The sequence below is a fragment of the Panthera pardus genome, unplaced genomic scaffold (assembly GCF_024362965.1).
Source record: "Panthera pardus isolate Hobbes unplaced genomic scaffold, ASM2436296v1 HiC_scaffold_11, whole genome shotgun sequence".
In the NCBI taxonomy this organism is placed as follows: Eukaryota; Metazoa; Chordata; class Mammalia; order Carnivora; family Felidae; genus Panthera; species Panthera pardus.
The window spans coordinates 97,676,862-97,704,181 of record NW_026526666.1 but is presented as its reverse complement, the minus strand read 5'-3'; the positions used below and the strand labels follow the sequence as shown (position 1 = coordinate 97,704,181).

Genomic DNA, 27,320 nt, shown 5'->3' with positions numbered 1-27,320 from the left:
GGGCACGAAAGGAAGGGAGAAGCCAGGATATTTCCCTTCATTGTGCTTCACATGGTGTCTCCTGCAGTGGCTCTGTCTCCTCCGTGGTTCCAGATTCCCCCAGACGCCCCGGCTCCTGGCTCTGGTGGTGCCGTCTTCAGCCACAGGGGTGGTGGCAGCATCTTGTAGTTGTTAATCTTAGGGTTATCTCCCCTTCTTCTAATTGTCCTTTTAATTCCTTTAACACGTGTATAACTAATGCCTCTGTATTAAATCCACTTTATAGAAGGGCGCCTGGGTGGCTCAGTTGGTTAAGCATCTGACTTTCGACTTCGGCTCTGGTCATGATCTCATGGTTCGTGAGATTGAGCCCTGTGTTGGGCTGTGCACTGACAGCACAGAGCCTGCTTGGGACTCTGACTCTCTCTCTCTCTCTCTCTCTCTCTCTCTCTCACACACACACACAATAAATAAATGAACTTAAAAAAATAAATATCCTTGATAGAATCACCAGGCAGAGGTTTGCTTTTCTCTCGACTTGGCTGTCATCTACCCTTTGGGTCCACTGATGGAGTTGGGATGGGAGGTGGGGTCCCAGGAGGATCCCCACATTTGGGTGGTGAAGGAGCCATTCACTGGGATGGGGAGCCATCGGAGGAGCCAGTGGGACCCATTGGGTTTGAGAGGTACGTGGGTCATCCATGGAGAACGACTTGTCCCTGCATCCACCGGGTGACCCCCCCCCCCCACTCCTGGTCTTTGGCTCTCTCTTCCAGATTGGGGAGTCCTCAAAACTGCCAGGCGAGACTAGTAAGGGCCAGAAGAAACCTTTGTGCTAGTTTTAGAGGCTGACTCTCTATGCAGAGTCAAGTTTGTGGGTTGTGCTAGCCGCACCCTCAGCGTGGCCTATCTCTTAGAAATGTTTGGGAACCAGGTAATTTCCCAGACTCCTGGTCAGGAGATGGGATTTTCCACCTCACAAGAGTCACTTCCCAGTTTCATTCAGTGCCTAGACACACCAACCTTGCTATCTCCATCATGGGGGTTGGTGGCCCAGAGCAGAGGTCCCTGAACCTCTTGGCAGCCTGCAGTGAGGGAATGGGAGAACAGAATTGTCTCCTGCGGCCCTGCCCACCCCACTCCTCCGAAATGCCCTGTGTGCTGGGGGCACGGACTCCCAGGCCTGGGGGAGTGAGTTCTGGCCACACGGGGCTGGCCCTTGCTTTAGAGTTGTGGCTCGGGGTGCCTGGGTGGCTCAGTCGGTTAAGCGGCCGACTTCGGCTCAGGTCATAATCTCGCGGTCCGTGAGTTCGAGCCCCGCGTCGGGCTCTGTGCTCACAGCTCAGAGCCTGGAGCCTGTTTCGGATTCTGTGTGTCTCTCTCTCTGACCCTCCCCCGTTCATGCTCTGTCTCTCTCTGTCTCAAAAATAAATAAACGTTAAAAAAAAAATTAGAGTTGTGGCTCAACGAGGAGGAAGATGGAAGATGGGGAAGATGGCAGGGAGCGTGGGTGCTGGGTCGTGATGCGAGCCCCAGGGGAGCCCGCCAGCCCTCGCGGCCCTTGGCCTGGGCTCTCTCTGGACGCCCTCAATTTCCCAGATGGCTTTCTGTCCTAGCCTTGTTTACTTGTTCGTCACCTAGACGGGAGACTTAAGAGGGAAGGCAGGGCAGGGTCTGGCTCGCTCTGAGAAGGGCTTGAAGAACATTTAAGGACAGGGACACCTGGCTCGATCTCAGGGTGGTGAGTTGAAGCCTCACGCTGGGCATGGAGCCTGCTAAAAAAAAATGTTTGAGGATAAATGAACAAATGGATAATAGTAATAACAGCCAACTCAGTATACACAGCTTATTAAGTTACATATACATTTTGTGAGCGTACATACATAATATAATATATATATTATATAGCTTTTAATCTTTGGAAAATGTAACTGTGAGGTTAATGCAGAGACACGCTCAGATGGTCTGGCTCGAGTCCAAATGAGTGAATTATATAGAAAACTGGTGGCCCCCCAGAGCTAGTGTCACCTTTGGGAGATGTTTTTCCAAATTAGTGTCCCATCTCCACAGGAATGGGGAGCCAGCTGGGGAAGGGGGTGGGTGGGAGGGGTAGGTGGATGCAGGGCAGGTTGAGAGGCACAGCCTGGGGGCAGCAACAAACCTGGTGGGAGGGTGACTTCAAGGGGAAGGGGCACGAGAAGGAGGTGGAGGCGGAGGGGTCCCCGAGAGCGGGAGCCCCGGGCGAGTTGAGGGGGTAAGAGCCCGAGCAGGGCCGCGGGGCCGCGCGCGAGGGGGGCGGGGGCGGGGGCGGGGGCGGGGAGGAGGCGTGGTCGAGAGGCCCCGCCCCGCCCCGCCCCGCCCCCTCCACCTGCCTCCCTCCGGCCGCCAGAACTCAGGCTTTCGCTTTCCGTCGGAGGCGCCGGAGGCAGCGGGGCGCGGAGAGGAGGCGCGAGGGCCCAAGGGCGCGACAGCCAGGGACGGCCGGACCCGCCCGCGCTCCCGCCGCCGCAGGCATGGCGCCCGCCGCCCTCTGGGCCACGCTGGCCGTCGGACTGCAGCTCTGGGCCGCGGGGCGCGCCGTGCCCGCCCAGGTGGGTGACCCGCGCGGCTCTCACGCCCGCCGGTTGGCGCGCACCCCAGCCCCCCATCCCGGAGCGCGGCGTCGGGGCTCGGGGAGACCGAGGCGCCGCCCCCTGAGGGTGAGACGGTCGCCGCGCGCGCCCGGAGACCCGCCGGGACCCTCCCGAGGTCTGTGTGGCACACGTGCGCTCCGGCCGCGAGCTCCGCCCCCGCCACCCCGGGGCGCAGCCCGTCCCCTCCGGCCGCGCCGACCCGGGCGTTTGGGGCCAGCCGGCCGGCCCCGGGCTGATCCCCGTTAGAGTCTGGCCCCCGACTCAGACACCCCTGCGACTGCGGCGCCCGGCCCGCCTCCCGCGGCGGGGTAGGGGGTCCCGTACCGGAGCGCTGTCCTCGCTGCGGACGCGGGCCCTCTCTTTAGAAGACTTCCTCCTCCTCTGGGCTATGGTTTTCCTCTTTCTTAGAAATGCTAGGGCTGCGCGTCTGAAAGAACAGGGCCAGATGTGCAGTAAGTAAGCGCCTAATAAGGGCACAGTAGGACCGTGGGCTGCGTCCCCGCGCGTTTGCGCAGACCCCTTCGCCAGGACGGACTTGGGGGTCCGGCGACCATTTCGGAGCCTGTTCATTCTTTGCGGACTCTGGGTACTGGGGAGGAGACCGTGTCTTCAGGTTCCCCTGGGCTGACCTCCGCGAGGGCCTGTATCTGAGCTCGGGGGACACAGGAGGTGCGGGAGGCCTTCTGGGCAGTTTAGCCAAGGCAGACGCGGCCCCTTAGGGACTGCAGAAACATGGAGAAAACAGGCCTCGTGCACCCACCACGGTAGCAAGGTAGAGTCTGCAAAGGGATCGCGCATCCTCTGCCTGTTTTTGGCTGTCTGCGTGGTCTGGTAAGCTAGAGTAACCCCATTTCACAGAGAAGGCAAACTGAGGCTCAGAGAACTTGTATTTTGTGGAAGGGCATAGGGGGCGCTCTTCCTCTAAAGGGGGCATTCCCCCCCTCCAACCTCCTCGTGACCTTACCCTGATGAATGTGTGATGTGCTGACTCAGGTGAACATCTTCACGGGGAGGAAGGTGGGAGGTGGCACTGGCTCATGCGGTAACGTGAAGTGACTCACTGGCCACGGCTGGAGACGTCTTTAGAGTCCAGCTCTCCAGGGCAGAGGATGGAGGCTGTCGCACCGGAGTTGACTCACCTGCAGCGGGTGCCAGGATGTACCCTGGGGCGGCGGTGGGGAGGGGGGGCCTGCCCCAGAGGTTGTCTTGAAAACAGAGGAGGGTCAGGAGAATCCCAGCTCTGAAAGCCTGAGCGCAGGGTCAAGTCACAGACTCGGGCCTCAAGGGGTGTTGTCCTGCCCTGGTGAACCCTGGGGTCACGTGAGCCCATCGGGGGAACAGGTGCAGGGCTCCTCTGTGCAACACCACGCCTGAGTCCCAGAGTAGTGTGAGGGGTCCTTGGTGTCTCTCACTTCCCACGCCTCCGGGCCAGCTCCCGTGTCTGCTCAGGTCCCCTCGCCCCGGACTATGTCCACAGCCTCGGAGCTGGCCTCCTGGCCCCCGCTGCCTCTCCCACTGACCCTCCTTGGTGGCACTGCTCCCCGTATTGGGGTACCTCTGCGCCCGCCCGAGAAGCCTGCTAATGACTCCCAGTGGTGGAGGGAGAAATTCCCCCGGGCGTCCCAGGTTGGAGTGAGTGAAGTATCTGGGTTCTTTCTGCCACCTCTCTGCATCCGTACCCCACATCCAGAGAGACTTGGTCATTGCATCGTCCCCTCTTCACGGCACACCCCTTGCCGCCTCCTTCTGGCCTTTCCCACGAACCACCCCTTCCAGAAAAGCCTTTCCTCACCCTCCCGGTTGGATTGGATCAAAGCTCTTTGTTTCTCCCAAGAACAGACTCTATTCTGCTTTTGAATCTAGTGGTGTCTTATCTACCTCAACAGGTGGAAATTTCCTTGAGCGCAGGGCCTGTGGGGTCCTCTTCCCCCTGGTTTTTATGAACTAAGTGCCAGGCACTGTGCTAGGCCTTTAGTACCGAATCTCACTGAAAGCTTCCTTACAGCAACTCCTAAAAGGCGGGGGAGGGGGTGGGGTGGGGGTGGGGGCGGTGGTTGCTGCCGTTCCCATTTGGAGACGTGGAAGCTGGGGCCCAGAGAGGTTGTGACATTTCCCAGGATTACGGGGCTGGGGGCGGGGAGGGGCTGGGGGGATTTGAATGCAGGTCTGCCTGATTCCCCAGCTCCTTCCACACTGTGCTCCCTGTGTCAGGATCTCCCCGCTGCCCCCAGCCAGCTGCCTCACCCACAGTGTGTACTCAGCATTGTTGGCCGTGACTCACCGTAGCTGCAGAAGGAGCCCCCCCGGGGGACCTGAACTGGCTGTAGGGTGTGGCAGATTCATTTTGCCATCCGCGCTTTTGCCTCCTTTAAACGCCGTTTCTGGCTGGTGTGGAGTGCATCATTCATTCATCTAGTATTCATTCATTCGGCAAATAAATGCCAGGAGAGCTGGCGGAATAGGTAAGAGCACTTGGTGCCCTCTGATGGGGATGGGCAGGGCCCCTGCCGTCTGGCTGTCTGCTGGGAAGGGGGTCGGCCTGCCTCTCACCGGAAGTCTGGAGGCTGAGGGGCCCCTACTACTTGCCTGCTCATTACCCGGGGCGCTAGGGCCAGCTGGGGTTAAGGGGACAGATTGGGGCTCCCAGTTTGACCTGGGGACAATGGCCTTTGATGTGGAGATGGGTGATCTGTGTACCTGCTGTCCCGGGATGCCCCCTGCCTGACCTCCCAGAGGGGAGCCTGTGTGCTGACTGGGGATGTGGCCCGGTGGTTGGTCCTCCCGCACAGGGCGGCGGGCAGCCAGCCAGGCACCCTGGTACGGCGCCGTTCATTCATTCCCCCAGCATTCGTGGACACCTACTCTAGGCCCACCCCAGTGCCGGGCTCTGGGGACCTCAAATGACCATGACCCGGCTCCAGCTCTCCAGGAGCCACGTTGCCAATGGTCACAGACCTGGGCTCTGCCCCTACCCGCCCTTGAGAGCTGGGCCAAGTTAGTGGCATGGACACTGTGGGCCTGGAAAGTACTTCCCACCTTGCTGTCCTCACAGAGCCGAGTGGGTGTGAAAGGTATTGCGGCAGATAATGGCTGAGAGCCTGCCAGGCATTTTTGTGTTAGGTAGTGACCCTCACTGACATCCTGGGGCACCATTGCTTTCCAGGGCTGGGAGATACTTTATGGCCTTGACCATCCAGTGCTTCCTAGAGGAGTAGCCAGGAAGGTTGTATGTTGGGTCGGGTGGGCAGGGGGAGTTTTGATGTCAACCATGGTGTGTGTGTGTGTGTGTGTGTGTGTGTGTGTGTGTTTGTATGTGTTCCATTCAGCTCTCAGTTTTATGCCATGCTGGCTGCTTTTCTGTTCCTCAGGCATGTCACACACACACCTACCTCAGGGCCTTTGCACTTGCCTTTCCCTTTCCCTTGAATGCTCCTCCTGCTGATCTCCCCTAGTCTCATCACACTACTTCTTTCTGCTCAAATGAATTCTTCTCAGAGAGCCCTTCTCTGACCATCCTGCCCACAAAAGCTCCCCACCAGGTGCTCTCCCTCCCCTGACCTGCTTTGTTTTCTTTGTTCTGTTTCTTTCACTTTTACCGCATCTTCCTACTGGATTGTAAGCACAGTGAGGGCTGGGACCTGCTCGCCGCTATAGACTCACCGCCTAGAACCGAGGTTCTCATTCTCAGCACCCTTGACATTGGGCCACATCATTGTTTTGGGGCTGTCCTGTGTGTTCTGGTACATTTACCAGCATCCCTGACATCTACCCACTAGATGCTAGTAGAACCCCCCCCCCCTTTAGTTGTGACAATTAAAATGTTACCAGATATTGTTGAACGTCCCCTGGGGGAGAAATTGCCCTGGTTGAGAACCGCTGGCTTAGAATAGTGCCTGGCATGTCGTAGGTGCTAGAAAATATTGAGTAAATGTGCAAAAATATTCATTTGACCTGTATCATGGCCCTGTTTTTTGGATGAGGCAGAAGGGTTTGAGAAGCCAGTGGTGGCAGGGCTGGGTTCCAGTCTGTCTCCCTCCATTTGGGGTATTTCTCTGGGTTCCTCTTCACGCCGTATTGGGTCTGCGGAGGCTAGGGGTGCTCTCCTGAAAGTGCTCCCTCCTGTCCTTCACATCCCCTCTCTAGCTCGTGACAGGGCCATCCACTGGCAATGACTCAGGGCCCCGATCGGCATGTGACTGGCCCAGAAGCGGGAAGGGAGGGAAGCTGGGGGTTAGGGAGGAGAGAGGGGTGCCACCAGGGGAACGGGAACAAAGTGGGGATGCTGTGGCTCCCAGTTCCGGGCCCTTTGCTGGGTCATGGGGAAGCAGTATTGATGACTTAGGGGAAGGGCCCAGCCCTCAGAATCAGGCAGATCTCAGCTCAAATCCTTCCTCTGCTGTTTACAGGCTGTGTGTTTTTGGCAAGTCTTTCTATCTCTGGGAGCCTCTGTGTTTCCAACTGGAAAATGGGAACGACCTCCAGCTCATTGGATGCTTGTCAGGGTTAAAAGTGCTTTGTAGGCTATGCAGTTCACTGGTGGCTATTTGAGCATTGGTGGCTTTGTAGGGCCTGACCTGACTTTGCATTATGGGATGGTGCTCAGGCTGAGGCGGGGACCACCGGGGAGTCAGATTCTCTGTCTCTGAGCCACAAGGGCCCCAAGGTGTGGGTAGCAGACCTCTGGTTGCCCAGAGCTTATGCCCAACATCCCTGAGAGCAACTTTCATTCTGCCCTGCCTTTTCCTGGCTGTCCTTCCTCCCCTGAAGCCCCCTCACTGGGCCTCTCTCACCACCTGTCCGACTGCCTGGCCTCCGGACCCTAGCATGTGGTCACGGCCAGGGGGTCAGGAAATCACTCCCCCACTCCTTTCATGAGTGACAGGTGCTGTATGTCATTTGAGGGTGAACGAGGGGTACATTTGGCACAGTTTCAAGGAGTCTTAAGACCTCCCCGTGAAAGGGATTATCTGGCCTCAGCTTCCCTGCCTTCAAGATGGTCCTTCTTCCAGGCTATCTCTAAAGTCTCTTCCGTTTCTAATCTCTGTGATCCTGAAGTTCTGTTTACTTGTAACCCTGAGAAGGGAAAGCCCTTTGGAGGATCCTCTGAGGCCATTCTCCAGCCTCTAAGGGACTTCCAAGATGGCAAGGCCCCAAGGAAGGAACACTGGCCCAGGTGTCAGGAGAACCGGGTTCCCAGCCCAGCACTGCCACTGGCTTGCTGTGTGACCTCCTTCAGGTTACTTAGCTTCTCTGGGGCTAAGGATTCCTCTCTATTAAACCTCCCACCACTGATCCCAACACTCTCCTGGAATGTCAGGGAAGTGCTAACTTTGCATGTGTTTAACAAAGGCCGTAGACCGAGGAGGGGTGCGTGTCTAAAAATTTTCCCAGGAAGCAGAGCCCAACACTCCCCACTGTGAATATCTTGGCTTCCCAGCCTCTCTTCCTGTTGACCTCAATCCCGCTGGCTTTGCCTGGAATGATTCCTTGACTCAGGCCCCAGTGGCACCAAGAATTCCTGGCTGCCTGTCAACTTGCATCCAGAACAAGATGCAGAACCCTCAGGCAGAACAGGATTCATGGCTTTCCTGCCTCCTTGCCACTTAGTAAAATTCAGAAGCCAGACTCCCTGGGGCCTCAAACCGTGAGTAAGTCTATGCCGTGGGCACCCACTGCAGGGCCTGCTGTCTGGGAACCCACGAGTTCAAGGAAGCCTCGGTGGGAGTGACGGTTTCCTCGAAGAAGCCCTCTGTTACCTGTGATGGGCACACAGCCCTCCCCGCTGGTGCTGAGTCTGGCAGGCGTCCTTCACAGCCCGGGGCTTTGGGCATTTGTCCCCCCTCTGCCGAGCTACTGACTGTGGGGCTAGGACTCTGAAGCTCAAGGCCCACCCCTGTGGGGCTCACGGTCATTTTCCACTGTGGCATGTTGTGAGGTCACCGGGGAAATAGTGACATCACTGTGGTTTGGGGCACTTGGGGTGCGCACCCAGTAGGAGGAAGTGTCTGTTTACCGACTGGGGTTTGGGAAAATAGATTTCCTTCTGCCCCAGAGGTGAGCAGCGCTGGGGGAGCGGAGTTGCGGGGGCAGCTGTCCAGGAGGCCCCAGGCTGGAGCCGTGGTCTGGTCTCTGCCCTGCTCTCTTGTTGTCTGACACACCGTTCTACCTCTCTGAGCCTCCACGTCTTCTTTGCAGGGACAGGCTTCGTCTCTGGTGTCACCTGCGGGACAAATAGGCAGTGTGGAATGCGGAATGACTTCAAGAGCCACAGGATGAGTCTGTTTCTGGGTCCTCAAGAGGCCAGCAGACTGCTGCTCTGTCCGTGACTTTGGAGCCGGGGCCCTGAGTTGACCCAGCCCCTCCGACAGGGCAGAAATCCCCAGGGGGTTTTGTTTGTTTTCTTTTGATGTCCAGACGGTGGCCCACCCATCTGTTTCAATCTGAGCGTGGCCCTGAGTGGGCATGGCTGCTGTGGCCGCAGGTTCAGGGAATTGAGTGGGCCTGGGATGTGCGAGGTGGAGAGCAGTGTGGGGAAGGATTTGGGGACAGGACAGGCAGGCTGTGTACGGGTATCTTCTGGGCCGTCCGTGGGAGGCCTTCTCCGGCGCCTGTCAGGAGAGATGCCAGAGGCTGTAGAAGTGACCAGAGCTTGAGGCTGGGAGCTGAGGGGTCTGGGGCCTGGTCCTGGCTCAGTCTGCAGCTCTGGGGGGCCTGGCCACTTTCCTTCTCCTCTCTGAGCTTCAGCTGCCCCAGCTGGAAGTTGAGATCAGCGTGGACCTCGCCCACCCCTGCCTTGGAGTCCTTTGGCCCCGAGTGTTAGACTGGGGGAGGGACTGGGGGAGGTGGTGCATGGGGTGGGGGACGGCTCGTGGCTTTGGGCAGAGTGCAGTTCTGCCTCCACACGCCGCGCCCCCTTGGAAGGCCCCTGTCTGGTCTTGACCGTGACCCTCCCGGCAGGGGCACCTTAGTCATCGGGATGCTCACCAGCACGTTGGGCGCCCCTGTCCTTCCTCCTGCTGACCCACAGCCTGGCTTCTGTCTGCCACTCTTAGAGACTCCGGGTTTGGCTTCTCCCTGTTGCCTGCTGCCTCCGTCTCCTGCTCCATCCTGTCCTGTCCTCCCAGCAGCCTTGAGCCCTCCCCCACGCATGGCACGATTCCCCCCGTCCTCCCCAGCCATCGCCCCCCGGCCCCCGCCCCCGAGGGCTTTACTCTCTGCCTGGCCCGGCTCTTGGTCACTGTCCTCATCTTTCCTTGTCATTTTCCTGGTTCTGCCCCCTCCCCGCCACCCCATCCTGGCCTCTTCCAAGTTGCCCTCTTGCGATGACCGCACAGGGATCAGTCTAAAAGTTGAGCCCCGAGGGTGAGCAGGATCGAGATGAGTGGGTCCAGGAGGGGGAATGGCGTGGAGGGAGCCACGAGGCAGGTGTAGCAGCGGACAAAAGCCTAGCTGGGGCAAAAGCCTCATGGGGAGCAGTGAGGACACAAGAGGTTATGAGCTGTTTGGGGCCAACTAAAGGAAGTAGTAACAAATACAAAGATTGCATTAAAAGTGGTTACAGCGGTGATTTTTGGAGTGTGTGCCAAATGCTTTACGTGTCTTACGTCACTTAATCCTTACAACAGCCCCATGAAGTGTATACGGTCTATAGATGAGAAGATAGAGGTTTATTAACCTCATTTATTAAACAAACAAACTCTGATGCTGTCAGCTAATAAGGGGGTGGGGGAGGTGGCGGTGTCTGAATTCAAAGCCAGGCATCTTCACTCCAGCGTCCATGATATGATTTTGGCACAACCCTCACCTCCTATCAGGGGTTGAGGCAGTGGGAAGCCATTGATAGTTTTAGAGCAAGGGAGTGACTAGAGCAGAGAGTGAATTAGGAAGATCACTCTGGCCTTGGTGGGCAAGTCAGATGAGGAGGGACTGTTGCAATAGTTTAAGCAGGAGCTCTGGGCTGAGGGAGTTAGCAGCAAAACAGGAAGGAAGGATCGGAGGCTTCAGGGAGGAATAGGAGGCCTTTGGACTAGACCTAAGACCTAGTGTGGGACAGAGGTTCTCAGGAGGAGGAGGAGGGGTTGCCCCTCTGTACCCCATCCTGCAACACAAGGTCCCTCTGGCTTCAGCCCTGCCCCGGCCTGAGCCAAGTGATGGTGGCCAGCGTCAGCCTCGTGTTCCTGGAGCTGTCGTGGGCAGCCACCGGTGAGCCTGGCCTCGGTCACCCGGGCTGCCGCCGGGGTGCCATGGGACAGTGCATGGCTGATCCACTCGTCTCAGGTGTGAGGTGAGATCTCAGGACTTCTGGGGAACTGCATAGCTCTGCTGCCGAGGGCCTCGAGACCTTGAACTCCGCTCTGAGCTTTACTTTTCCCCACTGGTAAGGTGGGGATAACAGCGTCTCTGTCACTTTGCATCGGGGCTGGGAGAGTGCAGTGAGCCCAGGGCTGGGACTGACATCCCGGGAGGGAGGCGCTTCTGCCTTCCCCGAGCCCTCAATTCTCACAGCCCCTCCTTCCCTGGAGGAGGGCGGTTTTGATAGGAGAGGCGGTGGAGACAGGGAGGTTGAGCTGTGTGCTCAGGCTGTCAGCTTACTAGAGGCGGAGCCAAGATCCCACCGCAGGCCATCGCCCTCCAGAGCTCTGTACTTTCTCGTGGTGGTCGCCGCCGTGGCTGTGACAGGCTCTTATCTGAAAGCTGTTGCTTGGTCTACCCCAGCTAAGGACAGACACCTCCTGCTCTCCTTGCGAGCCATTTCCTGCCCAGTTCTCATGCTGACTCCACCTCGTTTCAACTAATTGGAAATGAAAACTTTTGCATCTGTTAAACAATTCAGCCTCTGTTAGGCACCTACTGTGGGCCGTGCCCTGGGCTGGACATAGAGCAGTGAGTAATAAAAACCCAACGAGGAACATTTAGCTCTTACTGCCAGCCGGGCACGGCACTGGGCACTTGACACGCATTGACTCAGTGAATCATAATGGCTCCATGTGGTGGGCACTATATTCGTCCCCATTTTATAGATGACAGAACTGAGGCTGGTGAAGGGCAGAGCTGGGATTCAAACCCAGATGTCCGGCTCAGAGCCAGAGTGTGTGGAGGGGGCATGGTGCCTGCCTTTGAGGGGGAGATACTGGGAAACAGGTAATTAACCAAGAAGAGGTCTGGGCAGGGTAGAGATCTACTCAGGTTGTCACTGGGGCCCCCAGGAGGGACCTCTGGCCCCATCTGGGAGTTCGGAGGTTTTGCTAAAGTGGTAGTGGAGAGGACCCTTGAAAGAGGCTGGAGAGTTGGCCCTGCCGTGGGGGTCGGGATGGTTGGGCAAGGGAACCGGACGCTGCAGGGGGCCGCGCAGCGGTGCCCGGACCTCAAGCTGGGGATGAGCTCATGCCCGAGGGCGTGGAGCCAGTGGTTTTCAACGGGGCCAGACTTGGCTGCAGGAAGGTGATTTTGGGTCCATCTGGAAAGCCTGGGGACCAAGAGTGAGGAGGCTGTAGCTGGCAGGAGATGCCAAGGGTGGGGAGGCGGGAGCCGGGTGAATTGAGGGGGCCACACCGACAGGCCAGTGTGTTGGGGGGGGGTCGGGAGGGATGGAAAGGGATGTCCTCTGCAACTAGCCGCAGGGTTCCTTGGGGGCAGGGGCCACATCCTGCCATCTTCAAGCGCTAGCACTTTGCACAAAGGCGGGCCCCAAGAACCGGATGCCAGCCCGGGCTTCCTGTCTGCCCCAGGCTCACTTCTAAAGCGACATCACAGGCAGCAGGCAGGGAGTGGGATGGTCACCCCTGGGCCGCCGTCTGTGATGTGGTCGGTCTTTCCTGACGCAGACGCTGTTCCTCTCCATGACGGCAGGCGAGCCTCCGTTGCCTGGTCCCAACGTCGTTGCCGCGTCGGTCTGGCCTGATGTGGCTGCACCCTGCAGTCCACGGGGCTCCCACGAACCCCCAAGATTGGGGCCCAAGCGGCTTTGCCGCCTCCCACCGCACCGCAGGGCCCCAGAGACCTGCCATGCAAATGAGGGGGTTTCTCTATTGCTTGAAGATGGTTTCCATCCGTGTCGGGGTCCCTGGGTCCTTCTGCAGATGCCTCTGCCCCTCCCCCTGGCTGCGGCCTCTGCCCCCAGGGACCCTGGAGACCCTTTCGGGAGAGTCTCTGAATCTGCCTGCACCTTGCTCACTGAGTGTTCTCCTAGGAGACATGCTTCCCCTCGGGGCCCCTCTTCTATAAGACGAGGGAGCAGGACAAAACCACAGCATATAAAATTGTCCAAGGACACGGAGGCAGATGGAACCGTGACTGCTTCCTGTCTGCCGCTGGCTGGCCGGCTGCTCTCAGACTTAGTATCGAATCTCCCAAAGCCTCTGTTTCTGCATCCCTAAAATGGGGTGATGTCGACCCCCTTGCGTTGCTGAAGGGATAAAACGAGAGAACGCGTGTGGTGCCCAGGGCTGCGTGTATACAGTCGGTGGGTCTCCCGGGTCTGTGCAGCCTCCGCGTCCTTCTGGCTCCGCGACAAGGGTAGCTTTGAGAGGCACGTGCTCCTCCCCGAAGCCTGACGCTTCTCCCTGTGACCTCCTCCCCCCTCCTCCCCTCCCCGCCCTCTCCCTCCCAGTGGTGCTCCCAGTGGAGGCTGGGAGAGTGACCCCTTCCCAAGGGTACTGGCCTCTAAAGCGGGGGGAGGGGTCTCCAGAAAATTAAAAGGCCCCGAAGACCCCAAAGGCATCGATTGCGCTCACGGTGGCAGGAAGGGCAGAAGGCTCCGTCCCCAGTTTGGTACTCTCAGATGACGCCTTCCTGGTGGCCACTGCTTCTCCTTCCCCGGTCCTGCCCTGCTTTCCCTTCCTCTCTCTCACTGTTTATAAATAGAAGAAATCGAGTGCCGCCACCTTGGGGTACACACGGGGCCGGGCCCGGCTCCAGGAGCGGGAAGGACAGAAGTCATCCGTGCAAGGGTTGCCCAATTCCCCGCGAGGGCACTGACTCCATCTCAGACCGGCGAGGCTGCCCTGGCCTGCCGCTCACTGGCTAGTGACCCCAGTGAGGGGTCCACCTTGAATTGGTGTCCCCTCCCCCTGCTCTGGGCTCTGGTCGGTCGGGCTCCTCCAGGGTGACAGAGGGAGGGAGGTCGGGAGGGGAGGGGGCAGTGGGCAGGAAAAGGCACGTCTGACTCACCAGGTAAATGAGGGATCAGAGAGGCGGTGCCTCCTGCTCCCAGGAGGGGCAGAGACTGGGGCGGGGTCGGTGCAGTAATGCCCAGCACCTAGGGACCAAGTGCTCAGTACTGTTTGCCGAGTGAATGACCGTGTCCACTTTCGTCCCTGACTTCCTCCACCATTAAATGGGGGGCTGCTGACATGGCGTCTGAAGCTCCTGCCACCTTCGAGCCTCTGCCGCCAGCCTGAGGATGGGTCCTCTCCGGAGCCCGGTGACTCGGGCGGCTCTGGGACGAGCCAGGTCTCGGGCGCTGAACGTCCCTGCCTGCTGCGGAGGACCGGCCTGGTCTGAGGTTCCTGGGTGGTCACCTGAAGTCAGAGGTTGTTGGCCCGAGGCTGAGAGGGGTCCCCGGTGCTGGGGGGCATGTGTGTGTGTGAGAAAGAGAGCCCGAGGAAAGGTAGAACCTGTGTGCCCACGTGAGCCAGGGCCGAAGGTCCGGCTTGGCGCGGAGGTGGGTGCATAGGAGCTGGTGGCACTGCAGTGGCTCCGAGGACCTGGCTCTGTCAGCCGTCCTGAGGAGGGGACAGAGATTTCTCCGGCAGGACCAGAGCAAGAGTCACATCCCTGCTCCGCCCCATCCTTCTTGGATGACCTTAGACAAACGACTTGATCTCCCTGAGCTGGGAGATGGGCACACGCCCCCCCTGCTTTGGGGGGTGGAAGTTGGCTTCCGTGAATCGCCTGCCGCCTGGCCTGGCTCGTAGTAGGTGCTTCGTGAATATCCCGTGGTTTTCCTTCCTCCTCAAAGGGCCAAAGCCGAGAAGCTGGAAGAGTGATGTAGGCCACGTGGTGGGAGGGTGTGCTGAGTTTGGGAGGCACTTGAGGTCCCGGGTCTGTGTCGAGGGGAAGGGACGCTTGGGTCCCGTGTTCTGGGGACCTCCCCAAGAGAAGGGAGGTGGGAGAGGAGGAGCAAGGAGCGGGGCTCTTGTGCCGTGGCCTCAGACACGTCACCTTGCCTCTGAGCGTCTGTCTGTGAACGTCGTGGGGAGACTGCGGGACCGCGGGTCTCACATGTGCGGCTACGCCTGGGAGACAGTGGGTGTGAGGGGCCCCGTTCTGCGGGTTTCTTCTGTCCTGGGTGGAGGGAGGCCCATGTTGAGCAGAGGAAATGAAACAGCTGACCCTGATGTGGTGAGGCAGCTCTGAGGCCTGTAGGAGGTGAGCGGGGGACCCTCATGGCCTCCTTGTGCACAGTCCTGTGTCACCCTGGCACCAGCCACGCCCTGGGATGGCCTGGAGCCTTTAGAAGGCCAGGGAGGTGGCTTTGCTGCTCTGTCTCCATCTCGCACAATCTCTGTACCTCATACATTGTATGTTAGCTAGGTCTGCCCTTCCTCCTCCCTCTCTCCCTTCATGTTGTCCTCTCTCCCTCTTATTCACTGATCCCATCCATCCTTCCATCATCCATTCATCTGTCCTTCCATCCATCCATCATCCATCCATCCGTTATCATCCGTCCATCGTCCATCTTCCCCCATCCCCCATCCCCACACTGAGTCACAGATTGCCTGCCTGTTTAAATGAGTGGGTTTTTAAAAGTGTATTTATTTTGAGGGGGGAGGGGCAGAGAGAGAGGGAGAGAGGGAGAATCCCAAGCAGGCTCTGAGCTGTCAGGGCAGAGCCCGATGCGGGGCTCGAACTCACAGACTGTGAGACCATGACCTGAGCCGCAGTCGGCCGCTTACCCGATTGAGCCACCCAGCGCCTGTAAATGAGTGGTTAACAGTCATCAGTGATTTCCAAATTTTCACCTGGGGACGCAGTGTTTTGAAAAATTGGGTTGGCTAAACTGCTGAGTAAATTGAGTCATATCCAATTTATTTCCTCATTTTAAAATGTCAGAGCTCCCCTGTGGGTGGGTGTATGTGGATCTGAGCCTCCCCAGTACCAGCCCAAGGATCCAGAAGCTTCCACAGCCCTGGGTTTCCCAGAGACCATTTGCCACCTTCTGGGGCCATCCAGAGACCCCTGGCCCATGTGGCCCCTGAGGTGACTGAGGCCTGGCTCCCAGGGCTGTGGTTTGGCCGGGCCTCTGCTCTGGGAGCTCCGCAGTAGAGGGAGTGACCTTTTGTCCCACTCTGCAGAGGGGCTTTCTGTTCCTCATTGTTTAGCCATGACGGGGCTGTGGTTGTTGGATTTTTTCTTTGTTTTGTTTTTTTTCCCTCTGTCCGAGAGCATAAACAGGCCTTAAGATTGCTCAAGGGAGGGCTGACCTCTTCTGCCAACCGCCAGCTCCTGGGCTCTGGAATCACACAGAGTGGCAGGAGGAAGTGCAGGGAAGGGTGTTTATAACAAGATTCTGACAGGAAGGGGCCCCGGAGGGGAGGCCTCCGGGCAGTGGCCTGGGGGCTATGGGGGTCCCGCTGTCTGCCTACATCCAGGAACCCTTGGCCTGTGGGTGGAGAGAGCACAGACTTGGCCAAGGCAGGGCCCTTTCCCATCAGGCCTTTTGAACCCTGACAGGAAATCCTCCCCCCAGACAGGGCAGGCCTCCCCCGGCTGCACCACAGGAGCTTCCCTGGGAGGGTGAGGGTTTCTCTCTGCCACCAGGAGCCTCACTGGCCCTGTGGCTCTCAGCCCTGCGTGAGTGAGGGGCTTCCCTAGTTACTGCTGAGGTTCCATGTGGGGAAGAAGCCCCCAGTGTGCTGTGCGGGGCGTCCATGAGACCTGTGCCAGCCACCCTGCCGGGGTGAGAAGGAGGTGCAGCCCTCCCTGCCCTCGGGGCTGCTGCCTGAGGGGACAGGCAGCTGCCTCTGGGGGCGCTCAGACAGAGGAGGGGCGCAGCCCCTGCCCTCAGGGAAGCCACACAGCCGCAGCCTGCAGGGAGGGCCCGTGTGGGGGGCCGTGGGGGACAGTCAGGCCCTTCGCTGGGGTTAGTACACAGTTGAATGGAGTGTGCAGAGGCGGCTGTAGGATTCCTCTGGTTTAGGGGCTCCCCTAGCCTTTGATCTCTGGGTCTGCTCTGCATGCCCCTGCCCCCAGATGCTTTGGACGCTGACAGTGAGCCTCACCCCCAACTGCGAGGAGCCCTGATAAGGAGGCTTGCTTCATCTTTTGTCCAGTACCTGGCAGCCCGTTCCAGGACCGGATGGGGAGGGAAGAAGGACTGTGTGTGTGTGTGTGTGTGTGTGTGTGTGTGCGGCAACATGAGCAGCTGTGGGCATGCAAGCTTATAGTCCAGATGGGGTGGAAGTTACTTTTTTAGGCTCTGTGTTGTGCAGGATGGTTCCCACTTCCCCTGCCCGTGTCTTTCCCAGCCTCTCTAGAGGGGTTTTGGCACTGGCCCCAGGGTGGATGGAGGGTGGGCTTCGGGGGCAGGCGTCTGCACCCATGTTTATGCTTCGTGGCCACGGTGCTGGATTGGACCCCTTGAGGAAAGATGTCATGAAGCCCACGGCTCAGATTAGTGACCCCTGAACACCTGCTACGTGCCAGGCCCTGGGGTCATAGTAAAGAGTTACCCCCGACCCCGGGCTCGGAGGGCACCCGTCTTGGGTGGGGGTTGTCGTAGCCCTGCGTGCCAGGCGCCCTGGGGGAGGGGGTCGGGATGTTGGGTCCCAGTGACTATTCAGGGTGGGGTGCGTGCGGGGAAGCCTTCAGGGGGAGCCTGCTGAGAAGAGAGAAACAGGGATTTTTGTCAGAGGAAGCCTGGAGCTAGACCAGGTGCAGAAGGCACTTCGGGCAAAGGCGTGGGGACAGGAAGAGCCACAGATTGCTCTGTAGCAGGGAGCCCGGGCCCCGGGGGGGTCCTCCCCCACCCCTGCCCCCTCCCATGGCTTCCAGCTGTTGACAGGTGCCGCCAGGGTGGGTCTGGGGCTGCTCCCCGGGGCTGCTCATCCCCCATGTAGGACCCGGCCAAGAGTCTGGCTTCCCCAGGCTCTGCCAGTCATGCCCCTGCCCCCAACCCCCGGCGGTGCTGTGGAGGGAGCAGGGGAGGGCCATGTGCAGCTTCCCTGCAGCCCGATCCCTGGGGGGGGGGGGGGGGGGGGGCAGGGCTCTGTCAGTCCCACTTGGAGGCCGGAGCCCTTACCAGGCAGCACCCAGGGCAGCTGGGGGATGGGTGCCCTGCTGGGAAAAGGGGCTCTGAGTGGAGAGCAGCAGCACCTGCTCACTAGAGCACCTGGCGCCCCATAGGCGCTCGACGCATGGTAACCTGTCATTGTTGGTCATCGACAACCATTCACCTACTGAGCCCCAACCCTGCGAGCATCCTGTGCTGGAGGCTGAGGGTCTAGAGATGATGAGGCCGTTGTTTCTGTCCCCTGCATTTGCAGACACTTATGGGGTGTGTGTGTGTGTGTCTGTGTGCGCGCGCGCGCCCACGTGGCAGGACAAGTAGGTACCCCCGTTTCAGCACAATGAGCTGGCTGTTAGAAGGGGCCCTATCCAGTGTTCCGAGAGAGCCCAGAGGAGGAGGAATCGGACACAGCCTGGGGGAGTCAGGGAGGGCTTCTCAGAGGAGGCAGCATTCAGCCAGAAACGTGAAGGGGTGATTCCCAGGTGCAGGAAGGAATAGGAGGAATCCCAGGCAGAGGGCCCTCTTGTGCTGGGCACTGTGGCTCTCTGTGACTGAGGCCACTGGCTTTGGTGCCTCACATCCGCCCCCCAGGAGTGGTAGGGGCTAGCCCCGTGCTCTGGCCAGCGGGCTCAGTGCCCCCGCCTCCAGACGTGAGCGTGCTACACTGAGGGAAGAAGAAGAGGCAGTGAGAGGCGAAAACTCTCCTACCTTCCCCTCAAAGGGAGAAGTCCCCACGTCAGTAGAGCCGCAACAGGGAGGGGGCCAAACACCTGCAGGCCACAGGATGGGGATATGGGTGTTAAGTATGACAGTCCAGGGGTGGCCATGCTGATGGCTGTCCTTCCCTTCCCTCTTCCAGGTTACATTACTCCCCTACGTTCCGGGGCCTGGAAGCTCATGCCAACTGACAGAATACTTCGATGAGAGGACCCAGATGTGCTGTAGCAAGTGTCAGCCTGGTAAGTAAGGGGTGGCCACTGGGGCCCTGACCTGCTGGAGAGGGTGTGTGGTGGGCGGGCGGGGGGGGGTCTTGGAGTGGGGTAGGGTCACGGCGCTCAATTCTTACCGCATTCCTTCTATTTCCATGAATTGGCCCCACGCTGCCTCCTGCTTCAGGGCCTTTGCACATGTTGTTCCCTCTTCCTGGCAGAATTCCCAACTCCCTTTCTCTGCTTAGCATCTGCTAAGTGTCAGGTGCTGTTCTAAGTGGTGGGAATACAACAGAGAGCAGGGCAGAGAAAATCCTCACCCTCATGGACTTTGCATCTGATAGAGGCACAGACAAACCAACAGAGGAAACAGATATGTGGTCCCATCAGAGGGTAAATGCTGTGAAGAAAACAAGGCAGGGTAAAGTCAGTGGAGACAGATGGACTAGGCCTGCTGTTTTATATGGAGTGGTCAGGGAGTCTGACACCCTCTCTGAAGAGCTGACACTTGGACAGAGGCATGCAGGAGGTGAAGGAGTGAGTGGTCCAAATGTACAGGAAACAGCCTGTTGGGTTGGGGAAATAGCAAGTGCAAAGGTCCTGAGGTAGGAGCCTGTTTGGTGAACTTGAGGAACAGTGAGGCCAGTGTGTGGCCCAGAGTGAGTGAGTTAGCAGGAGCCATGGTAAGGAGTTTAGATTTTATTCTGCGGAAGCTAGGGAGCCATTGGAGGGCCCCTGAGCCATTAGCCCGAGGTGTGGGCAGGCACATGTGTACCTGTCATCTCCCACAGCCATTTTAAGAGACCTCACAAGTGACTCTTTTTCTGTTAATCGGCAGGGTCCCCATAAGAAGTTACTGGATTAGCACAGCAGTGAAGATGGCAGGATAGGGCTCAAGGCTCAAGAGAGAAACTCCTTAATGGTCTGCTTTGATGTTGTCCTATCCCCTGGCATGCCTTCTCTCTAGGCCCACAAGTCCCATGTCCTCATCCTTGGTAGGAGACCAGGGACTACATGTGTGCTGTTGGCTTACTGCTAGTTCACACCCACAGGTAGAGAGAATTGTAGCTATCGAGAAGAAAGGAGCTAGAAAACCAGTTCTCACTAAAGTGTGATTGACCAGTAACAGGCAGTCCCATTGGCGGAATCCCAGGCATCTGGAAAGAGCAGAGGGAAAAGTATTTTATGAGCATCAGGGGTTTGGAGATGGAGTGACAGCTGGGACCTGCAAGATGTTGGATGACTCGGTGAGGGACTTGGAACCCTTTCAAAGAGCCTTCCCAGCCAGGCTTTAAGACGCTGGGGCTCTGGGGAATGGCGGATGAGCCCGGGGCGCCGGCAGAGCTCCCACCCCACTGACCTCTGGCCCCTGCTTTCTCAGGCTACCATGCACAGTCGCTGTGCACCGAGACCTCAGATACCGTGTGTGCCCGCTGCGAGGACAGCACCTACACCAAGCTCTGGAACTGGGTGCACGAGTGCTTGAGCTGCGACTCCCGCTGCACCTCTGGTGAGTGGGTTCAGAGCCGGGGCTGGGCCCTGACACCTTCCCCCGGCCGTTGAGCAGCCCAGCCCCTTTGACTCAAAGTTGGCTAGGATTACCCCAGGCCAGGTGTTTTCGTGCTCCGGAGCCTGGGGCTGTATGGGTACAGCCCTTCCCTGTTTACCAACAGCATTTTTTTTTTTTAAGTTTAGTTATTTATTTTGAGAGAGACAGGGACAGTGTGAGTGGGGGAGGCACAGAGAGAGGGGGAGTCAGAGCATCCCCAGCGATCTCCGCACTATCAGCGTGCAGCCCGACATGGGGCTCGAACGCACGAAACCATGATGAGATCGTGATCCAAGCCGAAACCGAGAGTCGGATGCTTAACCCACTGAGCCACCCAGGTGCCCCCATCAACAGCATTTTCATCTTCTGTCTCACCAAATCCCCTTTCACGGCGCCATGGGCAGGCAGGCCAAGGGCAGCCGTGAGAGAACTGTGCCCGCGAGACCGCGGGCCTTGGCACTGCGTGGCCAGTGTTCTTCTTGCCCCGTGCTGGGGCGTGGGGCGGTCCACCAGCCTTCTGGAGACCAGAGCTCTCTGTGGGTGGCGGGTTGGCTGGGCGACGGGGTGGGCACGGTGGTGGGCAGGGCCGGCGGAGGCGGGAATAACCCTGGGTTGCCCTCTCGCTCTCGTAGACCAAGTGGAGACTCAGGCCTGCACTCCGGAACAGAACCGCGTCTGCACCTGCAGGCCGGGCTGGTACTGCACGTTGAAGAGGCAAAAAGGGTGCCGGCTGTGTGCGCCCCTGCACAGGTGCCGCCCGGGCTTCGGCGTGGCCAGGCCAGGTACGGGGCTGGAGCCAGTGGGCCTCGGGGACCCCGCTGGGCCTCTCCTTCATGGGCACCAGCCCATCAGCTCAGGCCGGGAATGTCAGCAGTGGTGGCCAGCTGCCCGCCCTTTCCCCCTACCTCCTTTCTTCCGGCATGCCAGATTAGGCTCCTACTGTGCACTAGGCCCTGGGGATCCAGAGATGGGTCAGCTGAAGCCCAGGGTTACTGGAAAATCGGGTGGTGCCACGGAAGATGAACCCACGTGACCCCGGAGGCCAGGAAGTCACTAGATTTGGTTAACCGTCAACCTCGGCCCGGTGGGCACGCGCACACACACTTGTGTGGTTTAAGGGATGGAGGTGAAGACGGAGGTCCGTAGGCCCCTCAGCCTTCCCCCGGGACTCTTGTGCCAAGGCCCAGTCGTTCTGCTAAGTATTTGAGTTGGCGACGGGTTCCAATTTTTCCTCGAAGGAACTGCAACGTCAAATGTGGTGTGCGCTCCCTGTGGCCCAGGGACGTTCTCCGACACAACGTCGTCCACAGATGCCTGCAGGCCCCACCGGATGTGAGTGGCTGGGTCGATTGGTTCTGGAGGAGCAGGGAGGGCAGTCCCTGGGCGACTGTGGGGTCTAGAGCACAGACTGGCCATGCCATGGTGCCTGAAATCCCCGCATTCATTCCCTTGGGTGGAGGCATTGCCGAACCCCTGTTCAGCTCCTGGGTGGGTTTATCCTACAGTGGGTGGGTGGGGCCCAGCACAGACAGCAGGTGAGTGGCATCCTTGCCCTGGCAGTCAGCAATGGGGGGGGGGGGGGATGGGAAGAGGTGGGGAGGGGACACACAGGGGCAGTTCTGAGGGGTCGTGTGGCACGAATACTCTCTCCTCCCTCCTGGCTCCCATGAGTGAGCCCAGCCACGCTGAGCCCTCAGGCCTCTGTTGTGCCCTGACCAAGCCTCCTCCTCCCTCAGCTGTGGCTCAGTGGCCATCCCTGGCAATGCAACCATGGATGCTGTCTGCGCTTCTGTGCCTCCTACCCTGAGGATAGCCCCACGCCCAGCCCCCACGTCCCAGCCAGCGTCTACACTATCCCAGCAAGTGGAGCTGACTCCAGGCCCTCGCACGGCCCCTAGCACCTCCCTTCTGTTCGTGATGGGCCCAACCCCCCCAGCTGAAGGGCTCAGCACGGGCGACATCTCTCTCCTCATTGGTAAGTCCCAGGAGGGCTCCTTCAGCCTCCCTGCGTCCCTTCCCCTGTTCGAGCTCCGAGTCTCTCTGAGAGCCCCCTGCAGGCTGCACCCTGTGCTCTGCTCTGGGAGGCGGGTGGTGAGGCTTGTCTTCTTTCAAGACCTGGTGCTGTCACAAAGAACTGCCCGGGTGAGAGAGGCAGGGTCCGCGTTTTATCTGCAGGCAGAGGTGGTTTCCTGGTTGCCGTCTCCGATGAACTCATTAGCCGCTGGGCTGGGCCAGGTCACCCCATGGGCTTCCCTTCTGGGATTAGGACTACCTCAAGGCCAGAGGTCTCAAACTGGTGACCCTGGGGCTGGATGTGGCCAATAGACATGTCTTGTTTGGTCAGATTTTTTGGTTATTTGTCTTGTGATTAAATTTGAGAGTCTCTGGACAGGGCTTGCCCCTCCTGTGACATCCCAGGCATGTTTGGTCACTGACTTAGCTGCTTGGCTCCCTGGTATGTTTGAGTTTGCTTTCTGCAGTTGTTTGGAGCTTTTTTTTTTGTCCTTCTAGGACTGATTGTGGCTGTGACAACCTTGGGTCTGGTGATCATAGGGCTGGTGAAATGTGTCATTATGACCCAGAAAAAAAGTAAGTTTTCATTCCTTTTTCTTTCATGCATTCGTTCTTTCATTCATTCATCTGTTTCTTCAGGACACATTCATTCATTCATTCATTCATCCATTTGTTCAGGACAGATTCATAATTCATTCATTCAAACATTTGTTCAGGACACATTCATTTATTCATTCATTCATTCATTCATCCGTTTGTTTAGGAAGCTTTTCTGGGGTGCCTCCGGTCAGTCCAGTGCTGGGCATAGCTTTGTGGGTCAGACAGCTGGACAGGGCAGCCCCTGTTCTGTAGGAGCTCAGAGCCTGGGGTAGAAGGCAGTGCCACTAACTTACCTACTAAAGAGGCAAGATGCGGGGCACCTGGGTGGCTCAGTCGGTTTAGCGTCCGACTTTGGCTCGGGTCATGATCTCATGGTTCGTGAGTTCGAGCCCTTCATCAGGCCCTGTGCTGACAGTGCAGAGCCCGTCTCTGGATCCTCTGTCTCCCTCTGTCTCTGCCCCTCCCCGGCTTGTGTTCTCCCTACCTCCCTGTCTCTCAAAAATAAACTTTAAAAAAATTAAAAAAAAAAAAAAAAAACCTTTAAAGAAGGCAAGATGCCACAGAGCTGTCTGAGGGGGTGGGAGTCTAGGATTGTGTCTGGAAATCCCAGGGGAGTCAGGCCTTCTGGAGCAGGTGGCATCTGAGCTGAGTCAGATCTCCACAGGCAGACGTGTGTAGGAAAGAAAAGGCACGCTGAGGACTTCGAAGGCACGGTGTGAGCACATAGGGGGACGCCGGAGAATCGTTGAGCGTGGCGGAGGGGGTGGGACACGGTCGGGCCGTCTGGGGAGTTGGGGAGGGCAACCGTGCACAGCCCCCAGGGCCGGGCCTGCTCTGGCTGGTTCCGCTTGGGCCCCATGCTGCCCTCCTAGTTAGATCAGGTGTGGCCTGAGGAAGCCATGCTCCCTGACTTGTCGCCTCTCTCTTCTTTGCAGAGAAGCCCTTCTGTCTACAAGGAGAAGCCAAAGTGGTGAGTACCCCCTCTGCCCTCCCCCTCCTCCTCCTCGCCAGTCTCCTTACTGGTGGGCCGAGTCGTGCCCACGGGCACTGGTGCATTCTGGGGGTTGGTCTGTCCATTGTCCGGGGGTGCGCAGCCCTGGGAGGCCGAGGAAGGGCCAGCCGGTGTCTGTCCCTGGGGGTTAGGCAGCCCTCCGTGGGCTCAAAGAGGCTGCGAGTGTGAAGGGCACCATCAGAGCACAGGGCGCTGGCGGTGTCAGCGGCAGGCACGTGGTCACGGACGCATAGTGTGACGGCGGGCAGATGTGAAATGGCGCATGACTCCGTGTCCTCGCCGTCAGAAGGAAACAATGTCTGCTCAGCCCAGCCTGCAGGGTAGTGCCATTCGCTCAGCGGCAACAGTTGGCAGGCTGTCCGTGACCTTCACAGAGCGCTTCCCCGTGGAGCCGCGCTGGGGTACCCTGGTTTTCCAAAGAGGGCCCGGCGTCGTCTCTGGGGTTGAGGTAGAGGCGGGAGTTTGGGTCCCAGACCCTGGGCCCTGCTCTCCGCTTCGATCAAAGCAGCTCACCTTTGATCCTTTTTTAAAAAATGTTTTTTCACGTTTATTTATTTTTGACACAGAGACAGAGTGTGAGTGGGGGAGGGGCAGAGAGAGAGAGAGAGAGAGAGAGAGAGAGAGAGAGAGAGAGACACACAGAGAATCAGAAGCAGGCTCCAGGCTCTGAGCTGTCAGCAGAGAGCCCGATGTGGGGCCTGAACTCCCGAACTGTGAGATCGTGATCTGAGTGGAAGTTGGATGCTTAACCAACTGAGCCACACAGGTGCCCCAGTTAAAAAATTTTTTTAATGTTTAATTATTTTTGAGGGAGAGAGACTGAGTGTGAACAGGGGAGGGGCAGAGAGAAAGGGAGACACAGAATCTGAAGCAGGCTCCAGGCTCTGAGCCATCAGCCCAGAGCCCGACGCGGGGCTCGAACTCACGGACCGTGAGATCGTGACCTGAGCGGAAGTCAGACTCTTAACTGACTGAGCCACCCAGGTGCCCCGATTCTTTCTTTCTTTCTTTCTTTCTTTCTTTCTTTCTTTCTTTCTTTCTTTCTTTCTTTCTTTCTTTCTTTCTCTTCCTTCCTTCCTTTCTTTTTCTTTTCTTTCTTTCTTTCTTTCTTTCTTTCTTTCTTTCTTTCTTTCTTTTTCTTCCTTCTTTTCTTTCTTTCTTTCTTTCTTTCTTTCTTTCTTTCTTTCTTTCTTTTTTTTATAAATTAGGGTGCGTGAGGGACTTTTGTTAGAGACAGACCACTGACACAGTAGTTTATCAGTTTCTTATCAGGAAGGCCTTTGCCTGAAAGTGACCGAAAACTTAAGGATGACTTAAAGCAAAGGGGCTTTTCTTGCATCCCAGAGTCGGGGGGGGCTGACAGCTGCTGGAACAGTTGGGTTGCATCCTGTGAGGTCGGCAGGACCCCAGGCTCCGCCACCTTCAGCCTGTTGGCCTTTGTTCTCTTGCTTGTGGCCTTGTATCATAAGATAGTGGGCCCCACTTTGCATGTGGCCTCCAGGTTTGAGGCAGGAAAAAGACGGGAAAGAGAGTGGCCAGGCCATTGATGGTGCCTTTTATCAGGAAATCAGACACTGATAGCCCTGAGTGGGCTTCTCCTTCCCTCTCATTGGCCAGAGTGGTGTCGTGGGGACCACCCTTAGTTGCAAGGGGGGGGCTAGAAAAGGGGGGGCTTTGCTTTCCCAGCCTCTGTGGTGGAGGAGGGGAGGGACAGGACTTGGAAATGGGTGCGGGGTGAGCTAGGACACAGTGTTTGCTGCAACCCCGTGCCTGGTAGGCAGGGCAGAATTTTTACCCACTTTACAGATGGGGAAACAGAGTCTGAGGCACTCCCTCCATGTCCCCTGTCCTGCTTGGGCAAGGTTTCTTGACTTCAGCAATTTTGATATCTGGGGCCAGATCATTGTTTGTCACGGGGGGCTATCACCCTGCATTGGAGGCTGTTTGGCAAGATCACCGGCCCCCCCACCAGATGCCGGGAGCACCGTTTCTCAGGACCAGCAACCGAAAATGCCTCCAGATACTGCAAAATGTCCCTGGAGGAAGGACAGACTTGCCCCTGATGGAGAACTGCTGTGCCAGGGAAGAAGCTCAGCCCTTGGTGGCCCAGTGCCCAGGGTTTACACAGGGAGTTGGACTTGGTAGGGACTAGAGACTGATCTCCCCTCGGGCAAGAGACGAGGTGCGGAGAGGGAAAGCGGCTTGTCCCAGGCCATACAGCAGTGTATCTCTGGACCCCTGGCCCAGTGCTCTTTGACCTGCCCTGCAGTATTTCAGCAGATGCACGTTCTGGTTTGGAGGTTCAAACCGTTTCTCCTTCCTCCAGCGTGCAAATGCCACTCCTTCCTTTTTCTCTGGCTTCAGTTCAGCGATGCTGACAGCTGCTGCCGGGTGGCACTGAGAGCCAGCACACCCAGCAGCCTTGCTACCACATTCTGTCTCCCCACCCAGGGTTTCCCAATACTCAGTGCGCTGAGGATGTCTCGGGTGTGGCCCCAGCAGCCTCTAACTTCCCCTTTCCGTTCACGGAGTTTCGTGTTCACTGAGTGTAGCTCAATTATCTGTAGAGTGTGGTTGAGTATCGCGCCCAGTGGTGTGCTGGTAATCGGCTCTCTGGGCAGGAAAAAAAAACAAAAGAACCCAAAAACCCGAGCTCGAATTTGTGGTGTTTGCTCCCACCATGGCCGGTCTCAAGCTGCCAGGAGCTTGCTGAGCGTGCAGCTGGGAGGAAGCGTGTGAGCCCGCTGCTCCTGAGCCCCATGCCAGGCCTTTTGCCTGTCCCCTGCCACCGAACCCTCACGCACCCCTGTGAGGCAAGCATAGAACCAGTTCCATTGTGCAGATGAGGACCCTGAGACCGAGCGAGGGTCAGCTACCCGTGTTAAGCTTAGACCACTAGGTAAGGGGCATAGCCCGGGTTCGAGACCCAGTCTGAATCTGCAGGCTTTGCCCTTATCCCCCAGCAGGGCCTGAGCTCACGGGGTGGGCGTCTTCCTAGGTGCCCTCCAGTGCCCAGGCTCCCGCCCCTGCCCCTGTCATGCTTAGCCTGCGCCCACTCAGCTGGTGGGCAGAAGCCCCCGCTGAGAGGCCACCGGGTCACGCTCCAGACCTGGGCCGCTGGGGTTGGGAGGGGGGAGACCCAGCGCCTCCCACCCCTCCTGCTGCGGAAGTGACTCCAACGCATGGCCGGACGGTGGCCTCCCTTTGGACAAGGCCAGCATACCCACGTATGTGAGCTCACCCACAGTCACTCCCGTGGACACACTCACACGTGGGCTCATGTTTAACAACGAGACTGAGCACCTGGGAGGTGCCGAGCGTGTGTGCTCATGTATTGCTTAGTCTCACAGCTGTGCTGACACCCAGACAGCATGAT

At 58.2% G+C, this 27,320-nt stretch overlaps 1 protein-coding gene and 1 long non-coding RNA gene across 2 annotated transcripts in view; one reads left to right on the top strand and one right to left on the bottom strand.

Annotated features, from left to right (window-relative positions):
- The first annotated feature begins 2,365 nt into the window (after positions 1-2,365).
- Positions 2,366-27,320, top strand: part of TNFRSF1B (TNF receptor superfamily member 1B) — a 31,658-nt gene continuing 6,703 nt past the window's right edge. The window contains exons 1-8 of the mRNA XM_053898947.1: positions 2,366-2,570; positions 18,701-18,800; positions 20,152-20,280; positions 20,952-21,101; positions 21,558-21,651; positions 22,056-22,294; positions 22,831-22,908; positions 23,868-23,902. Of these exons, the coding sequence (XP_053754922.1) occupies positions 2,493-2,570; positions 18,701-18,800; positions 20,152-20,280; positions 20,952-21,101; positions 21,558-21,651; positions 22,056-22,294; positions 22,831-22,908; positions 23,868-23,902 (903 nt within the window). The 5' untranslated portion in view covers positions 2,366-2,492. The remainder of the gene's footprint in view (positions 2,571-18,700; positions 18,801-20,151; positions 20,281-20,951; positions 21,102-21,557; positions 21,652-22,055; positions 22,295-22,830; positions 22,909-23,867; positions 23,903-27,320) is intronic.
- On the bottom strand, positions 2,945-8,485 carry LOC109274129 (uncharacterized). The gene is made up of 3 exons (XR_002083460.2): positions 8,369-8,485; positions 3,577-3,751; positions 2,945-3,039 (listed from the first exon to the last, which is right to left on the bottom strand). It is a non-coding gene; the product is annotated as an uncharacterized LOC109274129 (long non-coding RNA).